The sequence below is a fragment of the Phyllobates terribilis genome, unplaced genomic scaffold (assembly GCF_046119375.1).
Source record: "Phyllobates terribilis strain yellow unplaced genomic scaffold, ASM4611937v1 Scaffold_4__5_contigs__length_816908805, whole genome shotgun sequence".
Taxonomy (NCBI): domain Eukaryota; kingdom Metazoa; phylum Chordata; class Amphibia; order Anura; family Dendrobatidae; genus Phyllobates; species Phyllobates terribilis.
In genome coordinates, this window is record NW_027362764.1 from 76,995,074 (window position 1) to 77,014,371 (window position 19,298).

The following is a 19,298-nucleotide window of genomic DNA, read 5'->3' on the forward strand; positions in this document are numbered from 1 at the left end:
CAGTGGCGGTCTTAAGTAATAACAATGTCCGACTACGCCACCCGTGGATTGCGGTCAGTGGGGACCGCCGCTGCGCTGCTGACCGCTGAGGCTGATGTGGTTTGCGCAGTCGAGTATGGGATAACTCCCCACGGGAGAAGTATTGCCTCAGGGCAGCTAGTGTGGATGATGGGAGTGATGGTGTGAGCTTCCCAGTAGTAATGGTGCTGGTGCGGCGATGAAACACAGAGACGTGTGGTGCAGTTCAGGGTCTTTACTGATGGTATAAAGCAGACCCTCCCGGGAGTACTGGTTAGCAGTAGGGGCCTGGTCAGTCTGTGAGCAAGCAGGATCTCCCCTGGCCAGGTGAAGTTGTAGGCCTCCCCGACTATCTGCACTCTTTCCTGGCTACCTTGCTCTATGCGGGTAGAAGTAGCCCACGTCCCTGAGTATACCGTGTGGTGCTCACCCGTATGGTCGGTAACTTGGGCCTTCCGTTAGCCTCCGCTTCATGATGGCGGTGCTGGTCCCTTGCTTGTGACCGTGCCTTCGGGTTTCTAAGGACAGAGGACATGGAATCCCCTGCCGGTTGGATTCTGCTGCTGGACCTGGATGTCCCCACAGCCTCGGACTCCGTGTCCGGGTTTAGTGTCTTCAGCCAAGGCGAGCTTCCTAGCTTCCAGCCTCTGGCACTCGCTCCTGCTCCTACAGAGCTCCTGTTGTAACTTTCCCTGTGTCTGCTGTCCTCCAGACCTGACTCTGTCTCTGTCTGGGACTTCACTCACTAATCCCGCCCCAGACCCAGTTTATAAGGGCAGATTCCTCCCCTCCCAGGTCTGGGTGGGCCGTGTTGCATGCTTAGGGCTCCTGACCAGAGAAACCTCCCACTTGCTCTCAGACATAATATCTCTATTACTGTGGTAACCAGACCCCTGGGGTGCCACAGTCGCACATGCTCAGTATCACTTCATTCACATAAGGATGGTGGTCGCACATGCTCAGTTTCACTCCATGCACATAAGGATGATGGCTGCACATGCTCTGTATCACTCCATTCACATCAAAACGGTGGTCGCACATGCTCAGTACCATTCCATTCACATAAAGATGGTGGCCACACATGCTCAGTATCACTCCATTCACATCAAGACAGTGGTCGCACATGCTCAGTACCATTCCATTCACATAAAGATGGTGGCCACACATGCTCAGTATCACTCCATTCACATCAAGACAGTGGTCGCACATGCTCAGTACCATTCCATTCACATAAGGATGGTGGTTGCACATGCTCCGTATCACTTCATTTACATAAGAATGGTGTTCGCACATGCTCAGTTTCACTCCATTCACTTGAAGACGGTGGTTGCACATGCTCAGTACCATTCCATTCACATAAGGATGGTGGTTGCACATGCTCAGTGTCACTCCATTCACACATGTAATTTGGACCTTCTGTTCTCTGAATTGATGGGACGCTCAGCAACCAGACGCCTAGCAATCATACACTTATCATATTAGAAAATTACATTGTTGTAGTTGTGGGTGGTGTTGATGATTTAAACCCTTCTCCCCTTATTGACCTATGACTTTTCAGAAACTCGTTAACCTTGTTCGTCAAATGCCCACTAGTTTTGAGAGCTGTAATGCAGCCCCATGACATTTATGAAGCCACATTGTGTCCCTGAATGCTACTTTAGTAGTATATCCATAACATGGAGCTGCATAAAGTGTGCCACATGATGCCACCGTGTTCATAAGACCCTGGGTCATGAGTTGCTCTTTCCTGTCTCTTATTTCAAGTCTTCTCTCATTTTTGCTTATTGCGAATAAAGTTTCTCTACATCATATTGAAAACTTTCTCTAGACTCCTGAGTGGGAAATTTGCCTAGAAATACATTGAGATGGGAAGATGTAATGTGGTATGTTCACACGCTGCAGGTTTCTACAGCAGATATCCATTTTAAACATCTGAATGGGGTGTCTACAACCCCTACGGAGATATGAAATGGATTTCTGCCTAAGCAATTTTCTGCCTCTTGAAAATACCCTTCCTTATCGGAGCTGTGATAATGGCCATGAGTTGTCACATACCCTAACTAGTCATATACCAAAAGATTTGGCCACGATACAATGAGACATTTGAGTTTGATATAAAAATTCTAAAGCTCTGTTATCCAAAAGGGGACCTCTGGTGGAAGATGGCTATCCTATAAAAACACCCTCCATCCATATGGGCATATTAAAGACCTAGAAGTGGTCTCGTTGGGCCTCCTATCCTCCACTTTGTTGGACCCAGCAGGTCCATATATTACATCCCCTTAATTCATTTACAAGGACCAGACACCACACCTGTGCTGACCAGTTAATCGTTGGAGGCGGAGAGGCTATCGTTAGAGAAGACGTCTCTACTGACGGTAGAGAAGTAATCTGGTTAATTTCGAAGAACGTTGATACAAATTGCACCTTCCAGGGTGCAGATTTTAGGTTGACGTGACTTTTGTCTCTCATCTCGCAGACCATGGTTTGTGATTTGAGCTGGAGGTCTTTAAAAAGAAACAAATAAAATTTCCAGCCTAATTATAACATATGACTTTTACTAGACGTCAGCTCGGAGAGAGAGCCGCGCTTGCAATAAATTTTCCTTGCGGTAGATTTCACATGGCCTGGATTTTTTCCTGTGCCATATGATAGTTTGCTGCAGTAATATCATACCAAAAATATTCAAAGATCCCACAGAGCATGTAATAGTGTTAGAAGCAGCGTTCTTTCAGCCAACGCATAAGTTGACTGTTCTAAAGAATATACCAACAGTATATATTGCATTAACATTAAAGGGGCTATATGGTTGTCCAGGATTAAAAAAGAAGGATCATTCATCTTCTTTTTCCCAAAACAGCGCCATACCTGTCTGTGTGGCTATGCTTGGTAGTGCATCTCAACCCCATTCAAGTGAATGTAACTAAGCTGGAGTGCCGGAGACAGTCCACGGACAGAGACTGTGTTATATCTGGGGGAAAAAAGGCAGATTCTCATTCTAAGGTGTTTTTAATTGGGAAGCATAGTGGCTCAAAGTTGGAACAAAGTTTGTACACTTTGTCTGTGTTTACATGCCTAAAAGTTCCTGAAATTGATCAACTAAATTGTAAGCCTCGTTGTGGTCAGGGCCAATCTTTGTGACTATATTTGTGAACAGTTATAAAAATTACGTTAATATTAATTTTATTTCTATGGCGCCAACATATTCCACATCGCTTTGCAATTCAGACGGGACACGTGTGGGTACAGATGATGGAAACGACCAGATTCTGAGGAAAATTAAAGAAGGGAAAACAGAGAGTAGTTAGATTGGTGCACTAATATGGCAGACCTGTTTAAAGAGATGTGTTTATAGGGTATGCTTAAAACTATAGATACTGGGAATTAATCAGATCTGGGGTAGTGCAGTCCAGAAAACTGGTGCAGCACGAGAAAAGTCTTGGAGATAGGAGTGAGAGGTCCAGATTATGGAGGATGTTAATCATGTATCATTTTCAGTTCTGAAACTACGGGTAGAGTGATAGACAGAGATGAGATAAGATGTAGGGCAGTGTAGAAAACTATGGAGAGCTTTGTGGGTGAGAACGATAAGTTCATATTGTACTCTGTGTGGCAGCTGGGTAACCAATGTAATATCTGGCACAGGGTTGAAGCATCAGTGTAGCAGCTGGACAGAAATATGACCCTGACTGTTGCATTCAGGATAGATTGGAAAGTGGAGGGTTTAATAAGAGAGAAACGGATTAGTTGAGAGTTGCAGTAGTCCAAACGAGAATTATCTTGGCGTGATATGAGGAGCAGAAAATTATACATAATTGATGTTATTTCAGAGTCTTTATTCTACTAAGCTTACATAATAAACAATCGAACTTTTGGAAAGAGATGCACAGATTTTACGCAGAACAGATAAAAATCATATAACTGATAAATCAAAGTATATATTAATAGCTGCAAATATTCACATGTCCTCCTTTACATTCCTAGGTCTGTAAGTGTGTTTGAAGGTTCTATTGAGTTGCAAGCAAATGTAGTAAAATATTTAAAAATAATATAATTGTTATTGATATATATTTTTTTTATTTAGTAAGGGGTTGACAACCTTAGAAATGATGCCCTATTTGTGCACATCTTGAATACGTCATGTTGTCTAAAAAATAAGTTATCCAGGAAGAAAGCTGAATACTGATCATTTCCAATTTATTCTGTATATATTTTTTTCTAACGAGTGGACAAAAGATTGATCTTTGTAAAATCTTATTAAATTTTCTTTCTTGTTTCCATCAGATGCAAAGGGATATTGCCTATAATGTTCGAGAAGGCCCAGTGGTCCACCGGCCTGGGTCAGCAACATATCCCTCTCATGGAGGCCCAATATCTCCACCTCCTACCCCTGTGCCACATTCCATGCCGCCTTCTCCATCCAGGATCCCATATGGTGGAGGGCGTCCACCTGTTGGACAGAGTAACACAACGATGCCAAGGGAACGCTTATCCAGTTTGCCTATCTCAAGATCTATTTCTCCTAGCCCCAGTGCCATCTTGGAAAGGAGGGACGTGAAACCAGATGAGGATATGGGCAATAAAAATGTCCCATTGATGCGAAATGATAGTATGTATGCAGACCCCTACATGTATCACGAAGGCCGGATGAGCATTGCGTCTTCACATGGTGGGCACCCTCTTGACATGCCAGATCATCTACTTGCTTTCCATAGAGGGGCATTGAGGTCTTCAAGCACTTATTCTAACACTTCTATGCAAGTGGAAATGATGGAACAATCAGTTTATAGGCAGAAGAATAGAAAACACTCAGACAGTCATTTGCCAACCCTTGGATCTAAAACTCCTCCAGCCTCACCTCAGAGAGTGACTGATATCAGGATGATGGAGATGCATGGTCATAACGCTCATGTACCTCCTCATGGTATACACAGCGAGAGGTCATCTCCAATCCGACAGTCCTTTAAAAAAGATCAGGGTCCCGGAGTGTTCGTCGAAGCCAAAGTCCGCAACACTGGTGGAATACTTGGTATGGCTGATATAGTCCCATCTTCTACTGAAAAGCAAATGTATGCTGGATATGGAGCTCCCAAAGATAATTTTACACGGTAAGGAATATTTCGACCCTGTAGAACCTTTTATGTTCTGACGAGGACCAACGTCATAATGGAAAATTATTTTGACGTCATACTTAGATTAGTACTCGAAAATTAATGACCTCTGTGTACCATTAGCAAGGGTTGACCATTAATGAATTGTGTGGTTCTTCAGATTTACATAAGCATGTACTCTACTTCTAAATGCTAACCAACTAAACCGCATGAGTAACCAAGATGCTTGTAGATGGTTGTACAATGGATGTTAACAAAACTATGGACTGAGAATTTTAAAAAATTCAAAAATTCTCATCTATATTCCAATGAAATGTTCTTTGCATTCTTTATCTTTTTAACCAATGTGTTGAAGGATTGCAATTTTTTAGTTCGGAAATTTTGCCTTGTGTGTATTGGGATGATTTAGAGGCTCAGTAATAAGGAGTACAGTATTATTTTTCATCCTGGAAAACTTTGTAAAGTTGTGAATGCAATTTCTTCTAGCAGGTAGTCCGCACCGGTAGTTGCCTAGTTGCGCAGCCCTTGTGTTGTGTTTGGGTACATGACTCCATGCAGATGTTTTTTCTCTTCTGATGGTATATTACAATGTCTTCTGTTTCCAATTAAATTCGCCGATGCTGCGGTTTTCTTGATGGCTTACTTCCCAGAGTTTACGAATGTGAGGATGAAAATTGCAGATTGATATTTGTAGGGTTTTATTTTTGCTGCGCTATACAAATACAAATGACTCCGTTTCAATCCAGGTCCCCTTAAAATCATAATATTACTAGAAACTTGGAGAACTGGAGTTGCATTCATCTGCCAAGTTGTTTTAAGATGGTATTGAGCTATTTTTAAGTAACAATTGCTTAAAGGGGATGTTCAAGTTAGAGGATCCCTGCTCCTCCTCCTGGGATTGTCAAAGATCAGCTGTACTTTCTGGAAAAAGTCTATAGGAAGTGATCAATTTACCTGCAGTTGATCAAGTGGAAAATTAATCATTTCACAGTTGCTAATAAAAGGTGCTGTCTTGGGTGATCTTCCAAAAAAGATTTTCTGATTGTACACCCTGTGGCTAACAGATGATTGTCCTGCATGAAGAACATCCTACTTTTAAAGAACTACAAAAACATGGATACATTTTTCCAGAAACAGCGTCGCACTTGTCTTTGAGTTGTATCAGGTATTACAGCGAAGTGCTATTAAAGTTATTACACTTGAGATGCAATACCTCAAACAACCTATGTAGACAGCAGTGGCGCTGTTTCTGGAAATAATCAGCCATGGGGTCAATGTTTTACAACCCTTTTAACTCTGTAATGCATATTTAAAGGTAAGTTTTATAAAGTAGACCACCCCTTTAAACAATAGCTAAATAGAAGTTTCTACTAGATGACGAAGATTAAATGTAAGGGTTTCCCTTACCTTCTTTTTTTAATCACGCCAAGAAACAAACTTGAGGGCCTTTCACAAAATTTTTCATGTTGAACTGGACTCAGAATGCAATAGTGACTACAGAGCGGAATAAAACTTTATTTTTTTTGTTTTTTTATTTATTTTACTCACTTCTATAGCGCCATTAATTCCACAGCGCTTCACAGACCTCATCGCTGTCCCCATTGGGGCTCACAATCTACATTCCCTATCAGTATGTCTTTGGAGTGTGGGAGGAAACCGGAGAACCCGGGGGAAACCCACACAAACACGGGGAGAACATACAAACTCCTTGCAGATGTTGTCCTTGGTTGAATAGGACCCCAGCGCTACAGGGCTGCAGTGCTAACCACTGAGCCACCATACAGTGCTAACCACTGAGCCATCGTGCTCACTTCTCAGGTGCTGAGATATTAGCAATCAAAGTATTTCACACCTAATGAGTTAACTTTTGCTAAGTCCAACTGAGTGTTATCAGACAGTTTTCACTGGGGGTGTGTACTTCTTTTCCCTGCTTGATGCTGACCAATTATAAGCAGGCAGCAACACTCGAAGGAAAGAAGAACATGATCCCACCATAGCTCAGAGCAGGTTTCTCAGTGTGTGAGATGTAATTATACAGCCCTGAGCTTCTGGCCCTAACCTCCAGCATGAGTCAGTGTGGGGGAAGAGGCAGCACAGCTGAGTTTAGCTGTGTCACATTACAAACCCTTCTATCAGCTCTCCTGATTAGAAAGTATGTCAGTATCACACTGATGCCTGCTGTGCTCAAGCAACTTGTAATCATTTTACAGTGAGATCAGGGCTGTCATTACATCTCACACAGGAGTAATCTGCCTGTTCTGGGCTATTCCTGTGTGAGATGTAATGACAGTCTGATCTCACTACAGAATGAGTACAAGTTGAACACACCAGACATGAGAGCTGAAAGTATCAGTATCACACTTGTCTCCAAACAGACAGCATTGGGGGGGGGGGGGGGGCAGTACAGCAACTCTGACAGTGCTATGAGCTGAAAGAAGGGTTTGTAATGTGATGCTGCTAAAATCAGCTGTGATGCCCCTCCCCCACACTTACTCATGCCAGAGGTTAGACCAGGAGATTAGGCTACCTGTCATACACCTCACACATGGAAATCTATTCTAATCTATTGTGGGGGTGTGTTCTGCTTTCCTTTGCGTATTGCTGCCTGCTCATGATTGGTCAGCATCATACAGGGAAAGAAGTACACTCCCCCTAGTGAAAACTGTCTAACACCCACTTGGACTTAAAAAAAAAGTTAACTCATTAGGTGCCCAATGCTTTGATTGTTAATTTCGCTGTCAAGAGAGGCGAAATTAAAAAAAAAAAAAGTTATTCCACTCTAGCCATTATTACATTCTGTGTCAAGTCCAACAAGAAAAAAATGGTGAAAATTTATCTTTAAAAGTGCACTATATACAATGTAGCTATCAGAAATAATAACATGTATAATAAAGGGATGTTCCAAGAATTGACACTCCCTTCATCCATCTCCCTCGGGTCCCATCTGGGAATCACCTGGTCCCTGCTGTTCTGTGCTTCCTAATCCTGTCCTCGGCACACAGTGATCGTTTCCAGCCATTTACGGTGCATTGATAATGGAACAAGTAAGCTCAGACTAGTGAGGAAAAAGTGACCCCAGAATGAGTATTTTTTTTTATTATTTCTTCTTTTAGAGCAGTCGGAGGAATTAAAAAAAAAAAAAAAAATCCTTAAAAACCCCTTTAAGCTCATCCATCATTTTTTCCCACATACAGCATTATTACAATATATTCATCTGGTTCAGTTAATAATACCTGTAATTAAAGTATAGGTTTATGAATTATTTATATGTTAATATCGGTTCTAGTATAACTGTTTTCCCTGTTTAATGTAGCTATAAAATATTTTATTAAAGAAGAGTTTCATTTTGAGCTTGGTTGCCAACTGGCGCCTGAGTGCTGCTCAGCTATTATATTCACGAGTTGGAGAGTTTTATGGCGTTACATGGATATAATGTTTTTATTATGTGTGTATCCAAAGGTAAGATGTAGCAGCAGGCTTTGTTTATATTGGATCTGATGGTGGAGAAACCACCATTCATGGTTAAATATTACTGGATATAATGAGTCACTGTTTAAAAGTCCTGATCGATGGATTATTGATCCTAATACCAAGGTATTATAATATTTAATTAAAACGGTTTTGGATTATCCGCTTTGAACACCCCCTACAAGTGAGCTAGATCCTCAAAGGCGTAACCTATCCTGTCCTGGGAGGAGTTCGTGATGGGACCTCCCATGAACAGCCTTAAATCCCACCCACCATAAAAAGGATTGCAGTTTTATAAATGGCTTGATCATTTATTGGGCTCTGGTACTGATTTACATTCACATTTCACTATTTGTATCACCCTAATAGGGCATATGAAAATAGTTTTCTTGAAGCTTAAAGAATATGGACTGCTTTGGGGACAATTTATTGTTTTACATGCATATATTTTGGCTTTTACATGCTCTTTCTTTGCCTGTGCATTGCTAGCTGTAGAATAAGGTAACTGAGAATTCATCAGTGAGCTCGTTCTGACTGTAGAGGTTGCAACTATTTTTTTTTTCTTTTTCTCTGAGGTCCTCTCAGCTAATTTTTGACCAACAAGTTCAACAGATAAACAGATAAAAAAAAAACGGAGAATGAGTTCACTGACATATTCTCAGATAACTCATTCAGCAATGAGGAATAGACAATGCAATACTGAGGCTCTAGAAGGCAACATTTTTTAACGAAACCCTATGGCAATAAAAGTGATTTTTAGCCCAAATACATGCTTTTAAGTAGTAAAATGCCCCTATGTCTATATCCTTTAAAATGCATGTTCCTCTTAAATTATGAAATTGCCTGTTAAAGCAGATCTGTCAAATGAATATACTGCCTTATATAATGGCAACATATTACAGATATAGATCCTTCTTCTCTGTAGTCAAAAACTACATAAAAATTTGTTGTGATGTTCTGCTGTTATTGACGCGCCCCCTGGGCCGTGGGGTACTCGGTAGCCGGGCCGGTCAATGCTGGGGAATGTCACAGTAGCGGTGACCTGGTCCGTGACCCAGGGCGATCAATAAAAGGAAGTTAAGTGAAAAGGAAATAAAGTTTTTATATAATGTTCGTGACGACACCTGTGGTATGCGGCTATATGGAGCCGCCGCTGCTGTGCAGGTCCTCTGGAGCTGTTGGTGATGCAGCAGAGTTGGTTCAGCTCTCCACAGGTAGAGCTAAGCTCCAGGGCGGTGCAGTGATGTTATAGATGTAGATGTTGCTCTGCAGTGTAGTGTAGGGGATGGCACAGATAATAATCCCAGGACACAGTGGGGTGCAGTCTTCAAGGTTTACTCACAGTTGTTCAAGACTCCAGGTTACCAAGGCCAGTGTGTAACCTCCCACGTCGTCCTGCGTTCACCAAGAAAACAGTTCAGCAGCTCTCAGGTATTTCAGGAGTACTTAAACCAGACCCCGTTCTATGTGCCTTCCTCGGTCGTCTTCCTGAGCTGGCTCTCACCCTCCTGCCCTGTGCCTCACAATCAGTGTCCCAAGCCGGTAGCCTCGGATCTTGTCGGGCGACCTGCAATCCCCTGGACCCTCTGTGGCCACCTTTTCGGTGATGTAATTGTGGTGGTTGGCAGCTGCACCTTGCAAGTACAGCAGCCTCCGGTTTCTAACTGATCCTTGTAGTTCTCCACTAGTTAGAGGCCGGTCCCCTATGCGGCCTGATCCCTCCACGTTCCTGCAGATTCGGGCGCACGGGTGGCTTCCTGCACTTCCCGTGCCCCTGGGATCCCCTCTGTCTCTGGAGCCTTCCCTCTGCTCCCGTCCTCTCTCTCTCTTTCCTGGGCCTCTCTTACTAGGCCCCACTCCTTTCAACTCCTGCTCCAAGCACTGGAGCCAGGAGCCTGGACCTCCTCCACTGCTCTCCTGAGCAGGACTGGCTGCTTCTAGATGGTTCCTTGCTTTCTTATACTGCTACTGAAGTGCTCCGCTAAACTGCTTTCTCCACCCACACCCACTACATGGTTCCACCCTCCAGCTAGGGACCAGGGACTGTGCTCTCCCTTAGGAGCAATCTCGCCCTTCCCTCTGAAATGGAGTGTAATAGATGCAAGTGGGTGGGTCCCGGGTAGTGCTCCCTCCTTACCTGAGAGTGGGATACCACACCTCTGGGTGAGATGCAGTACCTCTGTGGCAACTGAACCCTCAGGGGCGCCACATTATGGCCTGTGAAATAATACACTGGACTCCTAATTTAAGAGTCCGGTGTATTCGTGATTAAAGAGCTCCCCCCACCGCCTCCTGCCCCTGATTCCTATGGGTCCTGACTATGATGCTGGTGGGTAGAAAAGCCCAACAATCATAAACTTCAATAATACCATGTCTGAGACTCTGCAGTAGTGAAGTCAAGACCAACTTCCTTCCCAGAATGGCCTCAATGTGTCATTTATAGGCAATAAAAAGTCCCCCACGTTCTATAATGACTATAAATAATAGACCGGTCAGTCGAATATCACAGTTTGGTTATATTTATGCCATAACGTTCTGAAAACCAGCGGTGAGAAGTGCTTATTAGGGAGAAACAATCTCCAGTTCGTACATTAGACGAGATTCAAACCACAAACCGTAGACTGTGATTATGTGATTTTTCCTTGAGCCCGGTTCTTAGTCTTCACCACACGTGCTATGGTCCATACAGTAATGGAAGGATCGTTTTTTTTAATTATGTGTAATGCAACGTTTAATGGAAATATTTTGTATATGATAAAATAATACCGCCATACAGTAGAAACTGGTACCTAATAAATCTACCCTACATGCCAAAATAGATTGCCTCCATAATTTCTGTAGACATTAATGAATTAATGAGGCGGAATAAGAATACCATACAGTACTAAAATAATGCCGCCATATGGTAGAAAAAAAGTTATATAATATTATATTATTTGGCAGTAGTATTTAAGTGCTGTATTGTTTTGGTAGTAATATTTGGTATTGTTATTTCAGCACTGTATGGCACTTTTATGTTGACACAGTATTGAATAGTTACATGTTTTCAGTTATATGTCGGTCTTCTTCCATGGCAATTGGATGTTATAGCTACGGTATATTATTTTGGCACTGAATGGTAATATTATTTGGTAATGTTAATTTGGCACTGGATAGCAGTATTACTTTTGCACAGTATATTTCGTTACCTGGTCTCACTGTATAGCGGTAGTATTTGGCCACTCTATTGTGTGACGGTGCTACTTGCTCACTGTGTAAATCTGTGTTTCCTAGTTTATAGCTATTGGATATTATTGGAATTTCAATGTTTAATTTTACTATATGTCAAATTTCTGGGGGTTTAAAATGTAGGAAAAAAAAAGCAATGGTTTAATGCTTTCCAGGTGACTAGAAAACAGAGAAGTGAATGACAGTATGTAGAAAAATGTTATTATCTCTGCTGTCACTCAGCAACCTATAAAGATAGGTGTCCGTTCAGGAATGGCTGAAGACGTCGCATCTCTTCTCTAATCTCCTGTGTTCAGCATACGGTGATAATAACACCCTGAACTTCTCTGTTCCTGATGGAGTAAAATATGAGGAATTTTACATCACTTTCCTTTCATCTTCTCTCACCGCATCTCAAATAATAGAATTTTGCGACAGGAAAAAAACAGATAGTTTTCACATGTCTACCCCAATTCCGAGTCGTTTCCTTCAGAAAATGATATATGCTGTGGTTTACCAGCAAAAGCCAAGATCATCCTTGAAAAGTCATAATTTACTTAAAACTCAGAATTGTTTCCAGATTGCTCAATCTAGAAATAGACCGAGAACCTCACTGTGCAGCTTAGAAAGCATATATCTTGTCCTACAGCCGGACTTTGAGAGCTTCAAGAAGGAAATGTCATCCCTTTATTATGAAGTTTTAATCTAAATTAAATTACTTTTTTGGCAGATTTTACATGGATGAGGTTTCATCCAAATCTTGATCAATATTTTCCACAAAGAATTTATATTTTGGGAAATATGATAATTTATTTCTTTAAGGAGACCCTTAATGTCCTCAAGTGGGTCCAAAGTTGAAGGATACTTTTGGGAAATGATTTTTTAAGAAATAGAGCCACTTTTCTTTATAGGTTGTGTATGTTAGTTATTGCTACTTATTATCACCCTTCCAGTAAATGAGGATGATCCTCAATACCAGATAGACATCATGGACAGGTGGAGCGCTCTTTCTGGGTAAAAAAAAGATCTCCGAATCCTGGACAAATCTTTTAAAAGAGCTGAGAATAAATCTCGGTAGTCGGATACTTGAATTTCCATAATTTTGGTTGATGACATTCAAAACCATTAAAAACATACAGTACAGACCAAAAGTTTGGACACACCTTCTCATTTAAAGATTTTTCTGTATATGAAAATTGTACATTCACACTGAAGGCATCAAAACTATGAATTAACACATGTGGAATTATACACTTAACAAAAAAGTGTGAAACAACTGAAAATATGTCTTATATTCTAGGTTCTTCAAAGTAGCCACCTTTTGCTTTGATGACTGCTTTGCACACTCTTGGCATTCTCTTGATGAGCTTCAAGAGGTAGTCACCGGAAATGGTTTTCACTTCACAGGTGTGCCCTGTCAGGTTTAATAAGTGGGATGTCTTGCCTTATAAATGGGGTTGGGACCATCAGTTGTGTTGTGCAGAAGTCTGGTGGATACACAGCTGATAGTCCTACTGAATAGACTGTTAGCTGCTTTTTTCTTGCCATAATACAAATTCTAAGTAAAGAAAAATGAGTGGCCATCATTACTTTATGAAATGAAGGTCAGTCAGTGCGAAAAATTGGGCAAACTTTGAAAGTGTCCCCAAGTGCAGTTGCGAAAAAGGTAGTCACCGGAAATGGTCTTCCAACAATCTTGAAGGAGTTCCCAGAGATGCTTAGCACTTGTTGGCCCTTTTGCCTTCACTCTGCGGTCCAGCTCACCCCAAACCATCTCGATTGGGTTCAGGTCTGGTGACTGTGGAGGCCAGGTCATCTGGCGTAGCACCCCATCACTCTCCTTCTTGGTCAAATAGCCCTTACACAGCCTGGAGGTGTGTTTGCGGTCATTGTCCTGTTGAAAAATAAATGATGGTCCAAATAAACGCAAACCGGATGGAATAGCATGCCGCTGCAAGATGCTGTGGTAGCCATGCTGGTTCAGTATGCCTTCAATTTTGAATAAATCCCCAACAGTGTCATCAGCAAAGCACCCCCACAGCATCACACCTCCTCCTCCATGCTTCACGGTGGGAACCAGGCATGTAGAGTCCATCCGTTCACCTTTTCTGCGTCGCACAAAGACACGGTGGTTGGAACCAAAGATCTCAAATTTGGACTCATCAGACCAAAGCACAGATTTCCACTGGTCTAATGTCCATTCCTTGTGTTCTTTAGCCCATACAAGTCTCTTCTGCTTGTTGCCTGTCCTTAACAGTGGTTTCCTAGCAGCTATTTTACCATGAAGGCTTGCTGCACAAAGTCTCCTCTTAACAGTTGTTGAAGAGATGTGTCTTCTGCTATAACTCTGTGTGGCATTGACCTGGTCTCTAATCTGATCTGCTGTTAACCTGCGATTTCTGAGGCTGGTGACTCGGATAAACTTATCCTCAGAAGCAGAGGTGACTCTTGGTCTTCCTTTCCTGGGGCGGTCCTCATGTGAGCCAGTTTCTTTGTAGCACTTGATGGTTTTTGCAACTGCACTTGGGGACACTTTCAAAGTTTTCCCAATTTTTTGGACTGACTGACCTTCATTTCTTAAAGTAATGATGGCCACTCGTTTTTCTTTACTTAGCTGCTTTTTTCTTGCCATAATACAAATTCTAACAGTCTATTCAGTAGGACTATCAGCTGTGTATCCACCTGACTTCTGCACAACACAACTGATGGTCCCAACCCCATTTATAAGGCAAGAAATCCCACTTATTAAACCTGACACGGCACACGTGTGAAGTGAAAAGCATTTCCGGTGACTACCTCTTGAAGCTCATCAAGAGAATGCCAAGAGTGTGCAAAGCAGTCATCAAAGCAAAAGGTGGCTACTTTGAAGAACCTAGAATATAAGACATATTTTCAGTTGTTTCACACTTTTTTGTTAAGTATATAATTCCACATGTGTTAATTCATAGTTTTGATGCCTTCAGTGTGAATGTACAATTTTCAAAGTCATGAAAATACAGAAAAATCTTTACATGAGAATGTGTGTCCAAACTATTGGTCTGTATTGTATGTAACTTTCTTATTGATATCCCAACTGTTGAGACCTAAAATGCCCTTACACCAAAGGTGAAGGTGTCTGATAACTTGCTGACCACTGCAGGTCCCACTGATCTAAGTCCATTGCTTGTCCTGAGAATGACTGCTTAAAATGTCCCATTTGAACAATTATTGTGCACTACTGCTCCATTTATTGTCTATGGGGTTTCTGAACAATCCCCTTAAAGAGGACTTTTCACTAGATTTTGTCAATTAAGCTGAGTCCTTCTTCAAATTGTCACTGATCCTGGAACAGTTTTTCTTTTTCTTCTGCTCCCCTCCAATCCAAAGTTATGCCCTTCAGTGATAATGGTGCAAATTTTCTCTTTAACCAAATGGGCGTGTATCTCACAACTTCTCTGTGGGCACGGCTGAGTTTTGATTGGTCATCATCAGAAGAGAAAAAGTAAATGCCCACAGAGAAGTTCTGGAAGTATAAACCCAGTTGGTTGAAGGGAAAATTATTATTGGGGGGGATATCATTGGAATAGAGGGCAATAGAAGAAAAAGAAAAACTGTTCCAGAATCAGACAAGGAGGGCTAACTGAAAGAACTCAGCTTAAATAACAAAAATCCAGTGAAAGGTCCTCTTGAAGGACAGGAGATACCAGGTGTTCACTGACACCAATCATACATTTTATAGTCTTCAAATTTACAAATGATTCAGATCCTTCGGCAGGATGAAATAATTACATGTCTATATATTTAGTGCTTGGGCTCGTGAACTCTGTCTATATGGCTTATAGCTATGGGAATAGTATTTGCCATTTTTTTTAACAAAGGTATTCCTATAGTGCACTGCCATAAAGTCTTCTTATGTGCCCCTAAGTGAGGGAGACTTCTAATATGTTTTTGCGACTGTGAGATGAAAAGAGGGCCCCATTCTCTGCCTAGCCAAGTGGGTGGTTGTAGGGAAAGATGGCTACCGGACAAGCCTAGCTCTCCAGCCAACAGTAATTCTGTATATAAGCTCCTCCTCTCATCACAATGGCTCAATATTCAGCACTTTTAAGATCAGTGATATAATGTATTTATAGTAGGCAGTTCTTAAATGTGAATTAAGGATAGGATTATATTATCTGCATCCATAATTTTGACCTTACCCTCCATCTATGGTTACCAGAAGACGCAATCATATTTCATTCCCTCCCACTCCATTGTTGAGTTTCTATATCGAAAAAAAATTCCACATCTGTTTTTTAATGTCTGACTATCTGTATATAACGGTTAGACTGTAATTTGTGACAAACACTTAAAGGGTTTGTTCTTTAAACAACTTTTATCACTTAGCCACAGGATAAAGGATAAATGTAGGATCTCTGGTGATCCGACTGCTGGGATCCCCCACTGATCACAAGATCGAAGTCCCCTGTGTGATGGAGCAGTAGTGAGCATGTGTGACCACTGCTCCTATAGACCATGAATGGCTCAGTGGTTGCACATGCTCATTACTGCTGCAATTACACAGGAAACCTGTTCTCGTTATTGGTGGAGGTGCTGGCGTTTATATTCCCTTTCATTACCTATAAAAGTTGTTTATGGGACCGATCTTTTAATTCCAGATAATTTTTAGTTTATTTTTATATAATTTTTTTAATTACATGGCAGGTTCTGGTCTTCCCTTGTTTTGCAGAGAGAGGATGCATGCCATGGAGAAACAGATTGCTAGTCTTACTGGCCTGGTTCAGAATGCACTTTTAAAAGGGCCCAGCCCAAGCAGCAATAAGGATGCACCTGGGTAAATATGTGAACCATTTTCATTTACGTCTAGCCAATACCCAGGGAGGAATTTACTATGTTGGCTGTGTTATAAGTGGGTTTGGTCAAAAATGTTTGAAATAGCAAACATAGCAAAGAGTAGCTGCGATATCACATCTAGAAATGGCTGGAAGTTTATGGATGACTTGATTTGTGGGATTTTACCAGTGGGGGGTGGGAGGGGGGTGTATGGGGAAGGGTGTCCCTACACATTCTCACTCTGTCCAATCAGTGCTGCCTGTGTAGTGACACGCCCCTTTTGATAAGCAGAATGGTACGACAGTTGTCAGTTAATTCAAATTCAAATATTTAAAAGGAAAAACGAAGAACAGAACAACACAAAGCTCCAGAATTGTTACTTTCTGTGGAATGCAAGTATTTACCAAAACAGACAAGAAAGAAGTGGTGACAGGTCCCCCTTTAAGGGAATGTGTTACCAAGTTTTTAATTTCTCAGTAGTTTTGATAAAATTTCACTTTAAGTGCAGAAATGAATTGAGTGCTGGAGTCCTCCCCACTATGTGTGCAGCCTGGAAAGTCCTCGATATTCCTAAACGGACCATCTCCCTCTGATTTCTAGTTTTCTACCTATGCACAGTAGAAGTAAAAAAGTACAAAACAGCCAAAGTGTAAGCCAACAGAGGTCTCAGCACTCGGCTCCAGGAGTGGACACAGACACAAGAGGGTCCCTGTGAAAATACAATATATGGTGCCTTTTCAGATCAATAGCTTATAATAATGCATACTTTAACCATTGGAGGTGGAATTCGGGTCCTCTTACCTCTTGGGGCCCCAATGGTATGTCCGCCCATGCCATGAAGCAACATATATATATATGTATATGTATATACAGTGTTTATATATATATATATATATATATATAATATATACACATGCGCACACACACATACATATATATATATATATATATATATATATACATACATACATACTCATATATGTATATGTGTATATATATAATATATATATATATTTTTTTTTTTTATTAAAAAACTGCTCCATAGGGGTCATAAAATGAAAGAGTAGAGATAATCAGCAACCAGACATCTGACATCTGCACTGCTGCCTATTTCCACTGCTGGTCTCCTGGCTTCCTCTATCAATTGGGGGATGTTAAGCAATCACTGGAGTCAATCAGTGGCAACTGATTGATGTCTTTTTTGAGCCAGGTCCAGTAGGTGAGTATTTGTTCTTTTTTTGGTTTTATGACTCCCATGGACCCATTTTTAAAGCACCACTCCAGCATTGGTTTTTTATTGCATCTCTGGAGTGGTGCTACTAATCTAAGTTCCCTGACCTTGGAATTATGCTCAGCAGCTGCTGTCTTCAGCTCTTCCTGGCGCGGCTCCCGTTCTGCGCCACCATCTTGTGACCGCACCTTCTGACTGACCGTAAGTCAGAGGTAATGGTCACAACCTTTCAATATAAGTCTATGACAGCCTCGTTCTGGCTCTGAAAGACTTACATTGAATTGTGTGACGAACTGTTGGAGAGCGAGAGGAGTGGTGCCGGGAACAGTTGAAGACCACGGCTGGTAAATATAATACTAGAGGCAGGGAAGTTAGTTTAGTGGCACCACTCCAGCACTGCAATAAAAAAACAACAACTCTGGAGTGGTGCTTTCATCTAAGAACAAATATGTAGTGAACATCCCTTTTAAATCCATGTCTAGGCAGTGAGTTTGGAACTTTGTATCAGAAATTCATTTTCAATTCGTGCAAATTGAAAAATTAGACACTCAATCCTCCCACTTTACAATTGCTGGAGCACTGTAATTTTCCAATCTTGGATACAATTATTTAGTATATTGTCTGCATAGTTTGAGCATGGAGGAGAAAAGCTGCGGAGGACTTGTAACGTTTGAAAAAAAATATTAAACCCCTCCCCCCCCCCAGTAGTTATGCATGTGAAACGTTAACTCTTCTAACACAATCATACCGAATCGAGTAACATGGGCATTAATCTCCATTTGGAATACTATGATAATAGCCTATCTGTAATAACTTTTGTGCCCCTAAATATTATGATAGATGGGATATAGATGTTTCCATTCTGTGTCATGTAGAAGACTGGCATTATTGAGTGCAATCTGCAATCCATGACGCCACTTGACGGTCCCTGGAATAACCGGGGGTCTTTTGTTTCTCCTTTTTCGATAATAACTGATCTTTCTGTTTTCCTTATTTCAGTGAAAAAGTCATAAAGTCGGCAAGCAGCACTGCGCCGGTCACCGACAGCTCAGGTACAGTGGGATTAGTGTGGTCTTTTTTTTATGTTTTGCTTATTTTTTTGCAGACCCTGCAATCAAATTTTAATGTATATGAACTCAGAGGAAGTGGTCTACTCCTGGCCAAGGGCCGTCGGGTACTGGCCCAATGCCTAAATGACTAACTCAGCCCTGCAGTAAATGTTAATGCAGCTCTGAACTACTCACTTGGCCTTCCAAGCCAAACAGAAGGACTGTGGGACTTGAAATTTCGACACTACAAGAACATTTAGGAGTAATTTCTACTCCCAGCACCTAATAGAAAAAGCTATTTAATCTGAATTCAGCTTAAATGAGCATTTATGGGGTTGTCTCTAATGTGGGGGGCACTGTGGACATCTAAAAATGGGGCATGCAAAAAATGTCAAAAGTGTC

At 41.5% G+C, this 19,298-nt stretch overlaps 1 protein-coding gene across 13 annotated transcripts in view; it reads left to right on the plus strand.

Annotated features, from left to right (window-relative positions):
- KIAA1217 (KIAA1217 ortholog) overlaps positions 1–19,298 on the plus strand; it is a 456,094-nt gene that overhangs the window by 386,599 nt on the left and 50,197 nt on the right. For 12 of the 13 annotated variants that reach the window (XR_012320033.1, XM_073677511.1, XM_073677510.1 and 9 more), the window contains 3 exons: positions 4,303–5,126; positions 16,513–16,617; positions 18,847–18,899. Coding sequence is in view for 12 of the 13 variants with exons in the window: in XM_073677511.1 (XP_073533612.1) it covers positions 4,303–5,126; positions 16,513–16,617; positions 18,847–18,899 (982 nt within the window). In the remaining variant the exon portion in view is untranslated. The remainder of the gene's footprint in view (positions 1–4,302; positions 5,127–16,512; positions 16,618–18,846; positions 18,900–19,298) is intronic. The other variant, XM_073677508.1, reaches the window with a different exon arrangement.